This window comes from Nelumbo nucifera, chromosome 1, assembly GCF_055504915.1.
Source record: "Nelumbo nucifera cultivar China Antique chromosome 1, China Antique-T2T, whole genome shotgun sequence".
NCBI lineage: Eukaryota > Viridiplantae > Streptophyta > Magnoliopsida > Proteales > Nelumbonaceae > Nelumbo > Nelumbo nucifera.
In genome coordinates, this window is record NC_142649.1 from 172360340 (window position 1) to 172381766 (window position 21427).

General features: G+C 39.7%; 1 protein-coding gene across 1 annotated transcript; it reads right to left on the bottom strand.

Moving 5' to 3' along the window:
- Positions 1-16769: 16769 nt before the first annotated feature.
- LOC104596433 (Heavy metal transport/detoxification superfamily protein) lies at positions 16770-19516 on the bottom strand. Its single transcript, XM_010257589.3, has 3 exons — positions 19062-19516; positions 18771-18846; positions 16770-18566 (listed from the first exon to the last, which is right to left on the bottom strand). Exons 1-3 carry the CDS (start codon positions 19089-19091, stop codon positions 17221-17223), a joined length of 1452 nt encoding a protein of 483 aa, XP_010255891.1. The 5' UTR covers positions 19092-19516; the 3' UTR covers positions 16770-17220.
- Between the last annotated feature and the right edge of the window lie 1911 nt (positions 19517-21427).

Consider the following 21427-nt stretch of genomic DNA (forward strand, 5'->3'; position numbering starts at 1 on the left):
GCCAATTTCATCAGGGAAGTCCATTACCCGAGCTGGGTAGCCAACCCCGTTCTGGTAAAAAAAGCTAACGGTAAATGGCGCATGTGCGTCGATTATACCGACCTGAACCGAGCTTGCCCGAAGGACTGCTTCCCGCTCCCCAAGATCGACCGTTTGGTGGATGCGACCTCAGGGCATGAGTTGTTGAGCTTCTTGGATAACTATTAGGGCTACAACCATATTAGAATGGACCCTGTTGACGAAGAAACACGGCCTTCATAACCGAGCTCGGCTTGTACTGCTACAAGGTCATGCCCTTCGAACTGAAAAATGCCGGGGCAACATTTTAGAGACTTGTAAACCGACTGTTTGAGCCGTTGATCGGCAACAAAGTAGAGTGTTATGTAGATGACATGGTCGTCAAAACCCAATTTTCAAGCGATTTAATAAAAGATTTGCACATTGTCTTTGAAATTTTGTGCAAGTTTAATATGAAATTAAACCCGAACAAGTGCGTTTTCGGTGTCACCTCGGGTAAATTCCTAGGTTACATCGTTAACCGACATGGTATTGAGGCCAACCCTGATAAAATTAAGGCCATCTTAGATATGAGACCACCTCGGAAATTGAAAGAGGTTCAGAGGTTGAATGGCCAAATAGCCGCTCTAGGCTGCTTCATGTCTAAATTGGCAGATCGTTGCCTGCCTTTCTTTAAGGCAATTAAGAGAAGCAAAGACTTCGAATGGACCGAAGAGTGCCAACTCGCTTTTGACGAGCTCTAAAGGTACCTCGCTAGTATCCCAGTGTTAATCCGACTTGAGGAGGGAGACATTTTGGAGATGTACCTCTCTGCGAGTGACGAAGTAATCAGCTCGTACTAACAAAAGTAGTAGACCGGGTCCAACGACCCATCTACTATGTTAGCAAAGTGTTGTAGGAAGCAGAGACGAGGTATCATGAGATCGAAAAGTTGGTGTACGCGCTAGTTATTGCAGCTCGGAAACTGCGACCGTACTTCCAAGCTCATACAATCGTCGTCCTCACCAATAAGCCCCTGAGGCAAGTCTTGCTCAAGCTCGAGGTCTCCGGCAGATTGACGAAGTGGGCCATCGAACTCAGCGAGTACGACATCCAATACAAGCCATGAACTGCCATTAAGGCCCAAGCCCTAGCTGACTTTTTCACAGAATGCACTTTCAGCACCGAGGTCCCTGAGTTGGTCAAGCCCGAGCACAGTGAGGAAGCTCCAACCAGCGCGGCTTCTCTTCTAGTTAGACCGAAACCGACCTAGGATGATTAGCCCTAGATCCTCCATGTGGATGGCTCGTCAAATCAGCAGGGTAGTGGGGCTGGAATCGTTCTGTATGGGCCAAGCAGTGTGAAATTGGAGTATGTGCTATGCTTCGAGTTCGCTACGTCCAACAATGAAGTGGAGTACGAGGCGTTGATAGTCGGACTGGACTTAGCAAGCGAAGTGAAAGCTAAGCATATCGTTATCTACAGTGACTCCCAACTCGTGATCAACCAGGTCACTGGTGAATACGAAGCTCGCGAGCCAACCATGGTCGCCTACTTAGCCAAAGTCAGAGAAGCCCTGCTCAACTTCTAGTCCTACTTCATCAAGCAGATCCCGAGATCTGAGAACGCTGAGGCCGATGTCCTATCCCGATTAGCTAGTACAAGCGACAACACCATGAGAACCGTATACATAGAGAACTTGCCTCGGCCTAGCATGCTCAGGGGGGCAAAGGAGGTTGCTCCTATCGTACAAGCAGAGCCGAGCTGGATTGACCCACTCGCGAGCTACCTACTACACGGGACCCTCCCTATAGATCGTAATGTTGCCAGAAGGGTAAAGCGCCAAGCAGCCAAATACGTCGTAATAGACGGATGGCTATACCGAAGATCTTACATGCTCCCTTATCTGCGCTGCTTACGACCCTCTGAAGCCGAGCTCGTGCTCCGCGACACTCATGAGGGCTTGTGCGGCAGACACTTGGGGGGCAGGGCCCTCGCCCAGAAAGCGCTACGACAGGGATATTACTGGCCAACGCTGAAGGTAGACACGATTGAGTTCGTCAGAAAGTGTGACAAATGTCAGAAGTACGCCAACATCCACCACCAACCCGCTACCGACCTAAAGTACCTCACCAGCCCAGAAAGCGCTACGACAGGGATATTACTGGCCAACGTTGAAGGCAGACACGATTGAGTTCGTTAGAAAGTGTGACAAATGTCAGAAGCACGCCAACATCCACCACCAGCCCGCTGCCGATCTAAAGTAACTCACCAGCCCATGGCCTTTTGCACAATGGGGGATCGATATACTCGGACCATTTCCACCAGCAACAGGACATAGGAGGTTCTTAGTGGTAGCAGTTGATTATTTCACTAAGTGGGTGGAGGTCGAACCTCTCGCAACAATCACAACGTGAAATGTGCAGAACTTCTTTTGGAAGAGTATAGTTTTTCATTTCGGACTACCCCGAATACTAATCTCTGATAATGGCAAGCAGTTCGAAGACATTAAATTCCAGAACTGGTGCAAAGATATGGGAATACAACAAAATTTTACCTCGGTGGCGCACCCTCAAGTGAATGGCCAAGTGGAGGTCACAAACAAAGCCATTCTCTGCGGACTCCAACACAATGTCGGAGTCCTGAATGGCCACCCTCTAGTGAGTAGGGAAAGGTCACCCCGCAGGTTTGCGAACTACAAAGTAATCCCGTTTCCAGGCCGGGATTTTGTTGGGAAGCTCGTGTAACAACTTGAAGCCCGGGCAAGGGGACAGGTAGTAGGTCAGCCTGTGCTCGGGGAGAACGCTAGAGGCATTCTTCTTTATGGAGAGGATGGAGGAGAAAATATCGAGGTCAAGAGGAAGAGCGTAGTCAAAACAGAGGGAAATGGTACTGACCACGTTCCGGATAGAGTTCGGGTGGAGTTGATCTATGGTGACGTCAAAGTTATTTAACGCTTCAATAATTAGGGGGTGCAGTGGAAGGCGGAGTCCGGCCGCGAGTTGTTCCCCGAAAATCACGATCTCGTCGCGACCGTGTTCCCAAGGGAAGTCGCCCGCAAGAAGGTGGTAGGTATACTCCCCAAGAAGGTTATACTGAACTATTAGGGCCCTAAGTCTGTCTACGGTCATAGTAGAAGGGCCGAACTTGTCCGGTATCCGACCTCGATGAGAGGAGGACGCCGGGTTATCTGAGGTCTCTCGCACCTTGTAGACTGACTATGCCTCGGAGGCACCTACTTGAGCCGGGGCACCCACCTCAGGCTCATCTAAGAGACTGTCGAAGCTATGGTTTGACATAGCTACGAGCTGAAAATGAATAAAAAGGAGAAGCGAACTACGAACTGGAAAGGAGAGAATAAGGGGACTCACCAAGGAAAACGACCGAACTAGGAAAACTGACGAACTGGAAAACCCAAGCTGAGGAACTTAGCCGTGACCTCAAGACGAACGATGGTGAACTTATGGCGGAGAGAATGGCTGAGGTCCCCCCTATTTATAGCCGATATGTCCGAGATTCAATGGTTGAGATCAAGACGATCTAACGGCTCTCAAGAAAATCGGTTGTGCGACCCCCGAGGTGAAATCAGTTTAGCGCATTTTTTGACATCCACAGAGTATAGATCGCGTGACGTCCGCGCGTGAATTGTACGCAACCCGGGTTATCCTTGATTGAGCCGAGCAGCGAACTGGTCCGACCGACGAACTATCTGACAAGGCGGCCTAGACTTCGAGCCAAATCCACTCGTCACGTCGTGAACTCCCCACACCAGGACAAGACCCCTGGCTCGGGGAGTGGGGGGCAATTGATGGAGGGTGATTTGGCCCGACTCCATCATAAGGGGACACATGGACGTGACTCAACATAAGTGACAATTCAGCGCGACCAGTCCGCCAAGATCCAGCGTGGCAGCTCGGTACCAGATGACACTCCGATTACCCCGAGCTAAGATTCTTCCAAGGAAGCGCCCCGAACTAAGATTCTCCCAAGACAGGAATCTCCCGAGCTCAAGGCACTTCGGGTTGAGCTCGGCAGCCTCCTAAGGATAAACTCGCCCGACCAAACTCAAGTAGGCCACCTTGGGTAGAAGTAGCTCGGCACAAGGTAGCTCGACACAGGGTAGCTCGGTACAAGGTAGCTCGGCACGAGCGTAGCCGCTGCCAGCTAGGAGTGACTAGGTCGCGCACCATCAACATTTAAGTTGATAATCCAAAAAATCACAATTTAAATTTTTAGTACATAATTTCGTGATCTATTTTGTAAAAATATGAAATTAATTTTTTGTGTTTTTAATAAATATTTTAAAGATATTAAATAATTTTGTTAGAATATTTACATAATTCTTAAATTTTTTAATCCAAACTTTCTTTGGATATATATATATATATATATATAAAGTTGGGGAGGGGATAAATAGGAATTATAGATAATTTAGGAGGAAGTGGGGGATATATAGTGGTGGAGGTAGTTTAGGAGAACTTTTAGGAGAAGAGATTATTTAGGTTATTGGGAAAGTGCATCTCATTGGTTGTTTCAAAAATGACATGGAATTATAAAAATAAAAAATTCTGAAAAAGGAGAAAATTTCTATACTTCCTTGTTTTAAAATATATATATAATCAAAAGTTGTTAATTAACCAAAAGTATTCAAAGTTATTTTTAATATTTAAAATCTTAATAATTGTATTTTTATTTAATGTTGATTTAAAGAAAATAATTTTTCTTAATTTAATATGATTAATTTTTTTTAATAAATTTAATTTTATTAACCATTTGTTATAATTTTAATAATTGTTATTATTTTCATTTTTTAAGTGAAATTTTGGTTGACTTTAACTAAATAAAAATAATTACAAAAGCTAACATTTTTATCGATTTCATTAATAATTAACAATTATATAGGAATGTTAATGGGGCGGGGCACCCCATCCCTATTCCCACCCTGTAGTCAAGACACTCTACCCCATCCCCAGTGTTAGGGGGGTTCAAGGCAAGGTCTCCACTCCCCATTAAGGACGGGCAATCCTCGAATTTCTCCACCTTGTCCTTAGTGTCGGGCGAGTTCAAGGCAAGGCACAACTCCTCATAAAGGATGGGGAATCCTCGAATTTTCCCTACCCTGTCCCCAATGTCGGGCGGGTTCAAGGCAAGGCACCCACTCCCCTATCAACCCAATATTCAATTTTGATGACAAAGATGATCGAAAGGATATACAGAGTATCAGCCACACCACATGGTAAATTTCTAAAAGTACACTAAATTGTCTTTAATTTTCAAAAATGTAATTTTATGAAAATTTTGGAAAATTTATTGCAATGTGTAATTTTGAATGTTTATTCAATTTTTTTTAATTTTTTATTAAATAATTTATTTTCTTTTTAAATGATTTACTTATAGAATTACACTAACTTATCTTTTATTTTCTAAAATAAACTCATCAGTAATTTCCTTTTTCCAATACTTTGTATAATTATTAATTCAAATTACAGTTTTCCCCTTACCATACTCATTTATCTTTAATAATTTTCAATAATTTAAAATGAAAATTACATAATTTTTCAATAGTTTTCCAAAATTTATCATATGTAATTAATTTTCCTAAAATTTCCAAAATATTCTAATAATTTTCAATAATTATTTAATACATTTTAAATAAACTTTCAAAAAATTTTTATCTTTTAATTTCTAAAATGTTATTTTACAAAAAAAAAATGTAGTTTATGAAAATTTTTGAAAAAATTATTACATTTATGTAATTATTGAGATTATTAAGAATTACTTAAAAGTGTTATTAAATATTTATTTTTATTAGGCAGTCTACTAACAAAACTACACAAATTTATATTTTATTTTCCCATATAAATTAATTAATAATTTCATTTTCCAACATTATAATATTGTATTCCCCATCTGCATTCAGTTATTAACTATAATAATAGCAATAACTAAAATTTTATACTTTTTGATAATTTTTAAATATAATTATCAATTTTGTAGTAATTAGTTAAAGTGTTGTCAATTTCTATAAAATGTTGTTAGTTAACATGAATATAGTAGTATTTACCCAAAATACTTTAAAAAGTCATGATAAGTTAATTAATAAAAATATTTTTTAAATTTTAGTAATTTACTAACGGTATTTATTAACTTTTGGTAATAACACTATTTAATACTCATTGAATATGGGTTAGATTAAATATTAATCTTATTTAACTATTTATTAATTAATATGTATATTTTAAATGAGAGAGAGTGGATATAGATTGTGGGAGAGAGATTTTTGGAATTGATTGGGGAATGGGGTTGGGAATGGTGTAGGAATTTTTTCAAGTAGTTGGGTTGGGAATGGTGGCATAGCTTAATTGGAGTGATGGGAAGGGGATAGGAGAGAGAGTTAAGGAGAATGCAAGGTGGGGTTATGGAGCAAGGAGAGGCATACATATATAAAATATATATATATATATATATATATATATATATATTAGTTGGGACCCGTGCAATGCACAGGAAAATCTGAAAGATTGAATAATTTTATGTATTATTAATTAATTGATAAATTAGTAATCAAAATTTGCTATTAATTAACTAAAAGTATTCAAAGTTATTGTTAATATTTAAAATTTTAATAATTGTATTTTTCATTTAATGTTGATTTAAGGAAAATAATTATTGTTAATTTAATATGAAAAAATGTTTTTTAATAAGTTTAATTTTATTAATCATTTGTAGTAATTTTAATAACTGTTATTATTTTCGTTATTTTTAAATGAAATTTTGATTGACTTTAAATAAATAAAACTAATTAAAGAAGGTAACATTTTTATTAATTTCACTAATAATTAACAATTATATAGGAACGACGATGTGGCGGGTTCGAGTAAGGGCACCGCACCTTTGCCCTAGAGTCAAGACACTCTACCCCATCCCCGTCCCTTCCCTAGTGTTAGGTGGGTTCAAGGCAAGGCACCCACTCCTTGTTAATGATGGGGAATCCTTGAATTTCCCCACCTCGTCCTCAATGTCGGGCAAGTTTAGGGCAAGACACTCACTCCTCATCAAGGATGGGGAATCCAACATTTTTCTCCACCTTGTCCCCAATGTCGGGCGAGTTCAAGGCAAGGCACCCACTCTTCATCAACCCAATATTCAATTTGATGACAAAAATGATCAAATGGATACACTGATCAAACACATGGTAAATTCCTAAAAATACACAAATTGTCTTTAATTATCAAAAATGTAATTTTATGAAAATTTTGGAAAATTTATTACATTTGTGTAATTTTGAAAATTTATTTTTAAATTGTTATTAAATAATTTATTTTATTTTTAAATGGTTTACTTATTACACTAATTTATCTTATATTTTCTAATATAAGCCAACCAGTAATTTTCTTTTTCAATATTATAATAATTTGTGTAATATTGGTTCAATTTATAGTTTTTCGTTTTTCCCATACTCATTTATCTGTAATAAATTTTAATAATTTACAATGAAAATTATATAATTTTTCAATAGTTTTCCAAAATCTATCAAATGTAATAAAATTTCCTAAAATTTCCAAAATATTCCAATAATTATTTAATTTCCAAAATGTTATTTTATAAAAATGTAGTTTTATGAAAAATTTAAAAAAAAATTATTGCATTTGTATAATTATGGAGATTTATTGAAAATTATTTTAAATTGTTATTAAATATTTATTTTTATTAAGTAATTCACTAACAAAATTACACGAATTAATAAATTTATTTTCCAATATTATAATATTTATCCATCCATATGCATTCGGTTATTAACTATAATAGTAGCAATAACTAAAATTTTATATTACCGAAACACAATCCATGCGTTCAAGTCATTAATTCTTAGTAAGTAATAATCAATCGAGTCGAGGCTTGTCAACAAACTTATGTTGTAATCCGATAACGACAGAGAATATGGGTAGGTCAAAATTAATATTCTTTCTTTGTTGACACTTCCTATTTATATATATTATATTAATTGATCAATCGCTCTATAATTCTTAGTTAGATAAACTTTGTATTTTATTCTTACATTTTCAAGGGAAAAGCACCCTAGTTTCTTTTATTAATTATTTCCATCTTGTCTTTGTGTTAGTTTGTCAAGCATGCACAGGGTAGATACCTCAAATCAGTCCGAACTTGGGATCAACTATGTTGGGATTCCTGAAACATTATGGATTTTATCGTATGTTACTAGTAACAACAAACCATGTATGTTGTGTATGTATCTGCTAATCCACAATTAATTAGATACATCATCAAGTATAACTTCGTAATTAAAGTGAGCAGCTAGACGGGTAAATCATAAATGGAATTGGAAATTTGGAAGGTATCAAACACAACTTGTAGATTCTATCACGGGCCAACAATAGATTAATTATATATGTCTATATATATTGGGTGTTGTACGTACGTAGCTCAAACAAAACAAACATGTTGAGAGTCTTGAGGATTACGCACCAGCAACAGCCAACAGCCATCAGCAGCATGCACTTTGGATTTACTTGGTTTTTGAAATTTCTGAAATTTAGACATAATAATCTTGATTAATTCTTAACTTGTTAATTAATTTCACTAACCCCGTCTCAATCCCAAGGAAATGCTTAGGTTTACGTGGGATCAGACCATCAGATTCTGTAAGAATGTCAGTCCACATGGCCAATGCTTGCAATGCTGTGTGAAACAGGATCTGCTACCCTGCTGCTTCTTCTGACCTTCTGCCTACGAATCTTCAGTTCTAACATACTATATGGATCTTGTCTGCCAAATATAGGATCTATGACCCACAGAGCTATACACAGAGAGAGAAAGAGAGAGTGTGTAGTCGCTGATTTGAGCTGGAGGAATTGGAGTATCCCTGAAGGATTAAGGTCCCCCCTGGCCCTGGTTCATAAGCTGAACTCTAAAGTTGAAAAAAAGACTGCAACATAATCAAGTTTAATTATTAATCAAGGCCAATCATTTCGAAATGTAAGCAAAGTATAAGCGACGCAAAGTGAAATCATGTGAAAGCAACTCAAAATCCAAGGATAAAAGCAAAAAAAAAAAAAAAAGTGAAAAGGAAAGAGCTATAGTCAAATCCAACATAGAGAGCACCCCCGATCGAGGTCAATTTCAAATTCGTCTGAAATGAACAACGAATGAAACATCTCACATCATGGATCCTGCACTCCTGCAGTGCTTTGAATATCAAGATTCCACCCCATGTACTTCCTTCTTTTATTTATTTATTTTCGTTTACTGAACTACTACTGCAATTATTCTCCGATATATACTCCATGCATCCCTTCTGTTCTACCCTCCTCTGGTATTTCAAAATTGTTCTCTCTCTCTTTATATATATATATAAAGAGCACAACATCGATGGAGTTCGATTTTTATTATTTAAACTTTAACTCCATTTCCCTGATCTTCTTCACATTGTGGTCATGTTTTTTAATCATGTGAGGATGTGACGACAATAAGTTGAAGTTGATCACGGGTTTAAACTCAAACGTCCACACTTCAACTTGCTGTCTTTGTCGTTTGCAGGACCATCCATGTTTATATTCTCACATTTATATTATCTCTTCCTTGTTATATGTTCATGCTTCACATCACATGGGCCATATGTTAGACTTGGAAAGGATATGGGTTGGCCACTAGAACCACTACTTCTTTATCTCCTCCTCAACTCACTATTGTACCGAAAAAGAGGGCAGTTGTCTTGGACTCTTCACTCTCTTCCATTTTATATTGGGCCTCCATCATGTCGGCCTCTACCCTTCCAGACTAAACTCTGTCTCTATGGACCCCACCATAAGTGCAATGTATGTTAGGATAATCTAAAAAAGGTTCATTCATACATGGTTCAACATTATTCTTAATCATCATTGTTATTTTGAACCATCTTGATTCTTATCTTAATATATCATAATTAATATAGACAAATAATTAATAAATTGATTTGATATGAACTTTAGTTCTTTTTTTTTCCTTTTGTTCAGCGAATCTTTGAGGAACCCCTCAACTTTCTCATTTCATCCATTCCATACGGTGGGTTTTGATGGTTGTCTACTAGAATCCCTCTTGGAAAAAAAAAAGGTATTTATGTCAATTTACTAATGAAAATGGACCTATCTCTTGCTTGTCAACGAATCGGGCCCATATAAATAACTTGCACGGGTCAGCTGAATCTGGCCCAGAAGTTGCAACTGCCAAAGGGTTTTTTTTTCGAACAGATCAATCAGGTAAATGGGACCATTTGGATACATGAAAGTTAAGGACCATCGTCAAAACAAATCAAAAGAGAATTGACCATTAAAAGTAGAAGATTAATTAATTTGTAAATTTTGAAAATTGGAACTGTATATATTTCGCAGGGGCATACAAGAAAAACTAAAGAAAAAATATAATAATTGCATATCCAGATATCCTCTCTATATGTTCAAAAACATATACAATGTTGGTAGGATTATTGACAAAGAGCAGGTACATTGCCCGGATATGGTTATAGGTGCACTAACCCGATCCATGAAGAACCACCCGATCTCTGTGTGTAAAGATCATGAGTTGCATTAGTAATTAGTAATGATTATTTAGATTAATGCTAAAGTTAATTTCTTTATATAAATAAAAGTGAATAAAATGAAGAAGAAACAGTTGTAATTGCTGACTAATGATGATTCCGTGCTTGCTCAAGTGAATGTGTACTCTCTTTCAACATTTTTTTTCCTTTAATTTCCACAGTACAGTAATAAATAATGGGTTCTTGGAATCCAATAGAGAGAGAGAGAGAGCACAAAAATGAAAATATTAATCCACTGACACGTGAAAGAACACTGCTAGCAGCTAGGTGCTAGTTAACAGCCTAAGACATATACCAGAAGAAACAACGCAAGCCAAGAAGGAGAAAAGAAAAAAAAAAAGTGAACAGCAGCTTATAAACAGCTTTTGTTTACATGCCCAATAATATCTTCGAGACAACTTCTAAACACCTCTCAAAAGTTGAAGATAGTTTTTATCGATTTGTACAATTCTATCCGTTTCCATTGTGCTGTTTCTGGGTGGGTGGGTCATTCGCTCCTCCCTATCATCTCTGTCTTACAACGGCTGAAACCTGCTCTATTCGTCCTTCTTTTTCTTTCAACCTTTAACCCTTCCGATGCTCTGAAACAGCGTAAAAACAAAACTACATGGTAAAGGTTTTGAACGACAAAAAGTAACAGTCTACAGACTTCACAGAAAATATTTGTAAACCTGCAGGTAGCAACTAGCTAGCTAGAGTTGCCCCCATTTCTTTTTTATAATAAAAGAAACAGGGAAACCTGCCAAACCCACCCAAGCTTTTGTCTCGCTCTGCGTTGGCACTCTGATCAAATCGATTAGCAAATGGCCATGGATTTGGTGGTGGTGTGAGCAATTATTGATGATGCTTTTCGCCAACCCTGCTTTGAACTCAGTCTAGCTATATTAACTATTTAGTAATTAGCACCAGGCCCTCCTAAGCTAGTGAGTAGAGATCAACTTTCTTTCTATAGTTTCTACGCATCTATCTATCTTTTGAAAATTAAATCGTCAAAGGCAGACCAGCTTGAATCGGGACCCAATCCCCCCCATCAGTCACCACCAATTGCACTACTGAATTGCTTTAAAAACCAGTAAAGGAGGTTGAAATTGATGCATTGCATTTGCATGGCTAATAATTTGACTCAAATTCCATATAAATGTCAGCATATTCATATACATCGCATCTAGGATTATCCCAAAAAAATGAAAATTTACGGTCAAACAATTAAAGATTGATCAAGTACTTAATACGTTTTCTATTAAAATACAACAGGGTTCGGATCTCAAGTAAAACATTTTTTGTAGTCGGTATCAAAGTAATTTTATCTAGTTCTCCAAACCATTTGCTCTGTTCATATTATTATGTATTATTGGACCCAAACCCATGTCCCCCTTTATTTACAGTAATTTATAGCCCTTACATATAGTACAATGGGGGATTTTGTTTCATCATCATGCAATGGGCTGAAATATCTGAATGTGCTTGCCTCATGAATAGTAGGTGATTTGGAGGAATTATGAAGCCATCTGTCACAAACTCACAACCAAGAGATTTGGGCTGTCTGGGTCTATTTGTTACTGACCAAACTAGCAAATCTGTTACTGTTTAATTATACTAGTACATAAATAATACAGACACAGTATATGCTAACTTACAATTTTCTGTCACATGGCCAATGTAAGTATCCCTTAGCTAGCTTAGGGATTTTTATTACAAATTTCTGTCACATGGTCAATTGAAGTGCACTTGACACCAAACCAGTGGCCCAATGCGCCCACTCATTTAATTTGTTTGACCTCTCAAAGAGCTAAATACTTTTTTTAGGTTCAAACAAGGAATGGAATGAATTTGGAGATCTGCTCTCACCATCTGCTACTTGTGCTTAGTTATGTAAACACCCTTCAGGCCTTTTCTCTTAAAATATAATTACATATATAGATGCTGCTCCCGTGGGGAAGATGAGATCATGAGAAGCATTCAAGCGTTTGACAATTTAATAAATGGGTCACAACTCACACAGGAATGATGAATTCAATATAGAATATATAATTGCTTCACGGATGAACAGGCTGTTATGTCATATTCCCCTCTCGACCTTTCCCCCACCTTGGATCATTTTATCAGTACTACTGAAAATATCAAAAATATCAAAGCTGGTAACTGGTAAGTGGTAAGCTACGGCCTGATGAAGAGCCAGAGACGTGCACCAAATGTCAAGTCACTCGACTAAAGAAAAGGAAAATAGTCCTATTCTGGATTCTGGTTCTGTCAAATCCAGCTAACAGATTCAAGGTTGAAGAAGATCCTGTTCCTGATATCGGGTTCGCTTGTACAGCACTACTGCATGTCCAGAGTGATTAAAGTGGGGCCCCCCTTCTCTTATTGCATCCATCCATACCCCATTTCTTTTTAATAAAATGTGGGCCCCAATTCCCCAACCCCATGTTATCCTTTTAAACCTCAAATGATGCAATGATTGTCCAGACTCCACACTTCCACTGTGGTGTGCTTCAAGATCAAATGGTTATCAAGTGCAGGTGCAGCACCACCATGATATTCGACACACAAGTACTACGGTTGTATTGTATTGGGTGATACTGTGGTGCATTTATTGACCGTGAGAGATAGAGAGATCTAGCGGACTTGATGATCGAATCCCAAGGCCCATACCCAAGAAGAGAAATATTTGCACGACTTATAGACTTAGAGGTTAGGACTCAAGTCACATTCCCCATTAATTTCATCACCCCCGTTTTTCTCTCTAGTGACAGCTACTGTGCCTATAGTCAAACATTTCAACGGGCACAAACAGTTGGGACGAGCGAGAGAAAAAGAGAGGAAGAGACACCACTGTCCACTGGCACAGATAGTGAGGTCGAGGTGGAAGTGTGGAACACCCATCATCCATTGACAAAAAAGGGTAATATGGTCATTTAGGAGGATTACCGCTTACCGGTGAAATACACGGGGGACTGGGGTGGGTTAATGGTTAGTAGGAAATACCAGACGAGTACGGGGTCTACGGGAGGGGTTTGAGAGAGATTTTTAGCTTTCGCGCGCTTCTAGAGATGGTGGGTGATTTGTTTTAAATTTGTTGGGTTTCAACTTTCAACTTACAATCCAGTCCACTTCCCACTTCCCACGTTGCTAATATCATATCCGATATGCTATGGACTATGGTATCCTCGACCCAAACTCTCTCTCTCTCTCTCTCTCTCTCTGTGTTTTCTATTTGGTTGTTACAGCGTTACAGATAAGAGATAGATGTTTGTCAATTGTCCCCTCCGTTCCGGTTCCGGTGGTGCCGCCTTGCGCTTTTACGTTGCGACTTGAAGTGGTGGGGCCGCGTCACATGCGTGATGCAACAGTCAGGGGAGAAGACCAAACAAAGAAACTGGTGGGACCTACGTTCTCTCGGCCTCTGCACACGTTTGGATCTTTGTGCGGATCCTTTATGCAAACCAGATCATGGGGGCTTCTGCTCTCTGCTGCCTGTTAATAGACAAAATGATGATTACATGATCCCAGCCGTCAGATGTTTGATTCCAAAACCTTTTGCTTGCAGTGTAAGACGAGGTTCCCTAATCCTGAGAAAGTGAGAAATGCCGGAAAAGGGTAACGTTTCTCATTAGTCATTACTGAACCTGTAAAGTGTTAAATAAGATGTGGGACCAGTTGATAATACAGAAAGCTGGGGTGCATTTATCACTTATTAATTACACCTTAGCAAAAAACCAAGGGCTCCCATCACTCTTCATTTCAACTTGTTGCTTGTTATGTTATTGCACCCGATTAGTAGTAGTATTAAGTAAATGTGTCGGCAATGGCAATTTATTGGGTAAGTCGTAAGTGTATGAACAATTTTAAATTTTTGGTAGAGAGGCAGGCGACGACCAGCGGTAACCCTGGCCGGCTGCTCAACCGGAATTATTTTGCTTTTGCACTTTTGCTGCATTTTGTCTGATTGTGCATTGCATTCAGTTGCAGCAGATGTTGCCAGACGGCATCCCTCTCTCCTCCCGCCGGAGCCATGCATTCACATTCACATTCACACTGGTTCCAGCAGGGCAGCATTATTTCCAACTGCATTTTAGCTAATTTAAAAAAAGCTTAGTTGGGCTGTCGCCTGTCCCTTGTCCCCTGTTTCTGTCCAGAATCCAGATCGGCAGATCCTCATCCGCGTTGGTGTCCCCACTCCCCAGAGGCAGAGAGGTCCATCAATACTCAATAACTTTCATGTTCATTCAAGGGTAAAACTGTCCTCTGGGATAATATCTGGTCCGCCCTAGTGTCGCATCTCGCATGTGTGGAGTGTGGACGGACCACCACTTTCCAATTCCAAATAGGGATTAATGTGTACACGTATGACGCACCGTGTATGCTCCTTCAGATGCTCGCTCAAGCTCAACTAGTCACTACTATTAGTAGTAGTCTACTACATACATCTATCAAACAAAAAAAAAAAAAAAGTAAAAAGCTCAGCTACACATCGAAGTTATTAGTTATCCGCCATTATTAAATATTACTCCTTCTCTAATGATAGATATAATAATCTAATCAGAACCTTTCGACGCACGTGACTTTGGCAGCCTAACATGTTATAGTTAGGCCTCAGGCGCTTTTGCATTTTGAAAACTACTGGGTCCCGGCGAGTCCCATTCATTAGATACATGGTTTTGAATTTTGATGACCATATCACGTTCACATCGATCGTGTGGGAAATTTAAAGAATATCCGAATCGCTTATTACTGGCTGTGTGCGAATTGCGTATGAAAATAGTCAAATACCCCTAGTCATTGGCAAATAGTCAAATACCCTAATTCAAGCGAGATGAAACGAAATTTTCAAAATGATAAAAATGTGCAAATCCATTTCTCCTTTTTGTCTATTCTTTTCTCATTTCCTAAACCCTTATGTCGTCGTCAGTCATCGAAACCATTTGACGAGGACCTTATATTGCTCTTTGCTGTAAGTTGTCATTATCACTATCTCATGGGCGAAGAGTTGTGTATGTTTTGCTATTAAAAATATTTGACAATATAAAAAAAAAAAAATCATTTACATATTATACACCGTCGCCAAAGAATAATATCCTATGTACACGTATGTCATGCCAAGTATTTTAATAATATGAAAATAAATATTTAAAAAAATTATTAAATTATATATTAAAGTGAAAAAGGTAAAACCATCAAAGCAAATAATAAAAGGATAATTTCAAGAATTTAAAAAGCTTTACACAGTCAAATAAAAACCTTTGTTAATTATGGAACACTAATAAGTTAAGGTCTGTCACAATTACAATGAAGAAGTTTACAGGGTATTTGTAACTCACCCAATATTATATGGGGTCTTTGTAATAAGTTTACACAAAATAATAATAATAATAATAATAATAATAATCGTTTAAATTCTTTAGACCAGAACCCGCCAATTTCGTGTCAAATGTCAAGCCGTTAGATTTTCTTGATGTAGTAGTTAGGTTGTCCTCGTCGACAAATCCTGGGATTCCCCTCCAAAGTCCCATCTCCCTCTTTGTTTCCGCTTTGAATTTTGATAGCGAAAGAGAATCCCAGTGGGGGCAGTGGCGGGCTCCTCCTCCGCAATTGAATTGAAAATTGAAATGTCTCGATTTAGCAAACAACCCACTTTTATTACGCTTAATGATATAATAATAATATTACAGCTTACATACAGGGGGTCACCAGTCACCACAAAACTCCATCTATTGTCCCCACGAGCCCATCAATTTAAGATTGACTTATTTAACTACTTGTGGGCCAATCACCCATTACCAAAAAATAATACACTTTAAATGGACACTGGAGAGAGTTGGGACTTGGGATCGGTGGAGGGCCTAACCTATCACACATTACGGAATGAAAATGATGGAACCACCAATTAGGCAAATAGTATTGGTGGTGCTCTGCTCTTGCTCTTTGATGGATGGACCTGAGCTGAGATGAGCTGAGCTGAGCTGAGCCGAGCCGAACCCCCACCACCATGATCAACAGCAGTTTTCCACCACCGCCACCACCATTACATCATGGAGAACACAAGACACGCGCTTATAAGTTTTGACAAATAACATCAAGGATCAATCAACTCTTCAATGAAAATTCAACCAAAATTGCCAATTTATTAATTATTGTACAAAAAAAAAAACAAGTAAACTGGAAATATTGAGGAATAGCATTGGAATGGGAATAGGCTTTTCTGCCCATTATCATTTTTCTTATTCTTTTCCAACCTATAAACATATATAAACACATCTCACAAGAAAGCTACAGCCCTCGTTCTTCTCCCATCATTTTTTATAGAGTCAATTAACAACTCCCCCATCTTCAAATAGCTTCAACTCTCCCTCATCTTTAACATATATAATTATATATAGACTTATATATTATGATGACAATAGAAAACCTAATTTCAACCTAAGATGGAAGATGAAGATTGAAAAAGAAAAATGAAACTGAAATTGACACTTTTTTTTGGATGTGTATCATGCACCAGATCATCTTCTCTTCTCTTCTCTTCTCTTGTCCATGTATAGGTAGGTAGCTGATGAAGATGAGAAGCAACCACCCACCACCTCCACCGCCCCAGCAGCCTCAACAGACAAAACAAAACAAAACAGAACTACAATTCACATGATATTGCAACTGCTCGTGTTCTCATCACTGAAGAAGTGAGTGTAGGGGTCAGCCATCGGTGGCTGCGGCCAGTAAGTAACCGCCGGTGGAGGTCTTGCATACATCATGGGATGAAATCTCTCGTTCCCATTCGCATGTTGCTGATTCATCATCATGGCCGCTAAGTACTGTTGTTGGTATGGGTTTCCGGCTAGCATCTCGGGCCCTGCCCCTTGGAAGTATCCTCCACCACCGGCATTCATTGCTGCCGCCGGTAGCCCTTGAACTGCCGGAATATTGCCCATCTGAGCCATGGGCATCTGACCCATCTGACCCATATTCCCACCAACACGATTGAAATTGATGTTATGAAACCCATGATGCATGTTATTCATTACTTGAACCCCCTCGTTCTTCCCCCCTCCTTTCTTGCCTCCGTTGGCATTATTCCCACCACCACCACCATTGCCGTTATGGCCGGCCTTGTTATTTCCCCCACCACCACTATTACCATTTTTAGCATCTTGTGGCGGCCCACCACCACTTTTACCTCCATTTTTAACAGATCCACCACCTTGATTTTGATTGCCTCCGTTACTGTTATTTCCACCGCCTCCTCCCTTCTTCCCTCCATTGCCATTCTTGCCGTCATTGTTTCCACCCACTCCCTTCACTTGCACATTAACGTCTCCACCACTGCCTTTGTTGCCATTACCGCCGACGCCGACGCCGACGCCGCCGCCGCCGCCACCAACACCCTTCTTACCATTCATGGCCTGGGCATTCATGAATTGTAGATTGCCATTCATCATCCCATTAAGTCCATGTGGCCCGAGGCCATTACCCATCATGGGTTTCAACTTGTTCAGAGGAATATTTGGATCATCAAAATAATCATCGAACTCGTCATCATCAAAATCATCGTCATCAAAATCATCAAAACCATCGTCATCACTGAAATCGTCATCCTCAGGCAGATCGAACTTCACAGATTTCGGGTCCTTGAAAGGTATCTTCAGGTCTTTGAATTGTTGGGGGAGCTTCAGATCCTTCAGTCCTTTCATCTGTTGCAGTTGTTGTAGAAGCTGCTGCTGCTGTTGCTGTGGTTGCTGACCACCCTTTTGCTGGTCCTTTCCACCCTTTTGATTCTTGTTGTCCTTGCCGCCTTTGCCATTCTCAATTTGCATGTTCTTGAATTGATTGTTGAGCTGGTTCTGGTTATTATTTGAAGCCTTTGGCGCACCCCAGAGCTCTGCATGTTTCCCTGATTTCGCAAGCTTTTTTATGAGTGTTGCTGGGTCAACATTTCCTGAGACTGTTACCTTCCCCTGTTCTGCGTCTATTGTGGTAGTATACACCCCTGAAGATGAAGACGAAAGAACAAGATTAGAAAAAAAAAAAAAAAGAAATCAACAAAAAATACTTTAAAGATAGCAAACAAAATCCGAACAACCGACTAGAGAAATCAGCGGGAAAACGATTTTTTTTCCTCTATATACTTCCAACCTATAAGCATTACGTGTTTAATTTTTAGCTAAAGAGAGTTATTGAAAGGAAAATATACCATCAATTTTCTGCATCAGTTTCTTCACCTTCCGCTTACATCCATCACAGTGAATGTTTACCTTAAGAACACAAGTCTGCAAGGACAAGTGACAGAAAAGAAGAATGGAGTAAACAAAAAGAAAATCAAGGGAAAATAAAGCTGGTGAACAGGAGCAGTTTTAATTTTCACTTGCAAATAGAAGAAGATTATGCCAAGAGATAAAGCAACAGAAAGAAAGAACACAAAGAGCTTGAGTTCAGAACAAGCACTGCCCATCAAAAAGAAAAAAGGAAAAATAAAATAGCGTACCTGGATCTTCAAGAACTCTTCTTTACTCATCCCTTCCACTCAAGAAGAATAACCAGAGAATTCTAGACAATCGGAAGAGAAGGAAAGCTGATAGATCTGAGTAACAAAGCAACTGCAACAGAGAAGATGAATTACAGAAAGCCCATAATGGGTTTCTCTGCTACCCTTTGTGGTGTGGTTTTCAAACAAAACAGAGAGAACAAGAGAAAACAAATGGTTTTTGAAAACAGGAGAAGAAAATCAACAAAAGTTAAGTCATTGATGGGGCTAGAGAGAGAGAGAGAGAGTTCAGAGGAGGTGGGTAAACATTAAACTGCTTTTCGCCCCTGCTGCCTTCCTCTATTTCAGGGCTAGGTTTGGGCTCTGAGAGAAGAGAAGAGAAGACTCGGAAGAGTGAGCTCAAGCTTTCCCACTCTCTTTTGCCTTGTATTTATTGATTGTTTAATTTTTAACTTTTTCTTCAATTTTATCTTTTACCTATATATATATAATAATCATTTATTATTCTCCGTCTTAAATGAGCCAGGTTGATTTTGGTTCGGCTTAAGTCGGCATCACAAAATGGCGTGGGCCGTGGATTGGCTTAGTTTATTAATAATTGAAGGTGTTGAAGTTCGATGAACCTGTCAGGCATCCTCAGTTCCTCACTCTAATTGCACTGTACAATAAATATCTTTACCATTTAAATAAGAAACGCCGATGCCATTTTTTATGGCTTCACGTCTAGGCATCCTCCCACAAATTTCACTCCATTTATTTCACTTTTTTATCTCTCTGCACCCAATTAATCTCTCTCTTCTCTTGCACGTGTCATTCAATAAATAGCGATTAATGAATCCACGCGACCTATACTCTTTTTTAATATTTTTAGACGAAGAAATCATTTTACATTCACCCTGTCTTACCTCTTAACTAAATCAAAAGTAATTTTCTTTTTAAATATTCAGTTTACAGACGTCGGCTTCAACGATTGCAAATTACACCGTCCGAAAACAGCCTCTTCCAATTTTGCATTGAAAATATCTCCACATGAAATAAAGTATATAAGTATTGAAGAAATATTTTCAATAAAGACTGTAAAGGGTGTTCGAAAACAGCCTCAGCTTCAGTTTATACTAGGGGAATTTGGCCCGACCTTACAGTTACTTGACACGTGGTAGAAACAAGCAACTCGGAACAGTAGAGCGCCCAAAGCAAGTACCGAGAGCAAAGTCCAAGCTCGCTATTAGGAGCCCGAGCTCCCTGTTAAGAGCGAGCTTCCTGTTAACGGTCCGAGCTCCCTAAGTCCGAGCTCCCTACTAGGAGCCCGAGCTCCCTGTTAAGAGCGAGCTCCCTGTTAACGGTCTGAGCTCCCTAAGAACCCGAGCTCTCTAAAGTCCGAGCTCCCTATTAAGAGCAAGCTCCCTACTGAGAACCCGAGCTCCCTGCAAGGAGCACGAACTATACTGGGCCCCAAGCCTCACAAAGCTGACCCGAGCTGACCCATGGCAGCTCGGAACTCTCCAAACCGAACTCAAGACACCTCGCTCGCCACTCCAACACTTCGCTTCCGAAACACCAGGCTGACCAAACGTACCCAACACCAAGGACGTCCGTATCCAAGGGCGACGCACCTGATTGATTTGGGATCTGACGCCTGACAGCCGCATTTCAAACGGCTTCCTGCTACCGCCACCTGCAACCGCCACCTACAACCATCGTCACTAGCCGCAGAGACGGCTCCGACAAAAGGAACAGTGGCGGTTCTGTTTGGCCAGAGGAAATGACATCCGAACTGGCAGGAGTTCAGAAGTAATCATGCCCGATCTGACGAAAGCCTGGAAGCGAGTGCGCGAGGTGGTTATAAAAGGCTCCTACCCCCCAGGAACGAGGTATGCTAACTTTTGCGCTATCTGGTTTATCTTGCCTTTGAAGGATTCTAACTTGAGCTTCGGAGCCCTTACGCCGAGTTCTCCCTGGAGCTTCTCTTCTCCTTCCGTTTCAGGTCCCTGTTACTCGGTTCAGAGGCAAGATCATTGACAGCTAAGACCGGCCAGATTGTGCACTATCAATTGGCGCCGTCTGTGGGAACACCGAACCACGGAAAAAACCGCCACAGGTGAGACCCCCTTTAACCTCACATACGGCACCGAGGCAGTAATGCCGGCGGAAATCGAAGTACCTACGTTGCGACTAGAAGCGTACGACGAACAAACAAACGAGGGCGAGTTACGCACCAACCTCGACCTACTGGACGAAGTGAGAGACCTCGCACACATCCGAACTGCGGCCTACCAACAAAAGGTAGCTCGGTATTATAACGCGCGAGTAAAAAAGAGGAACTTCCGCGTCGGCGACCTGGTTCTCCGTAAGGTCATGGTGCCTGA

Excerpts from the sequence above, each read along its gene's own strand:
- LOC104596433 (XM_010257589.3), bottom strand. The coding sequence starts at position 19,091 with ATGAGTAAAGAAGAGTTCTTGAAGATCCAG. Across the intron at positions 18,847-19,061 it reads AAGAGTTCTTGAAGATCCAG|ACTTGTGTTCTTAAGGTAAA; the intron begins GTACGCTATTTT and ends TTGTCCTTGCAG. Across the intron at positions 18,567-18,770 it reads ACTGATGCAGAAAATTGATG|GGGTGTATACTACCACAATA; the intron begins GTATATTTTCCT and ends CTTCATCTTCAG.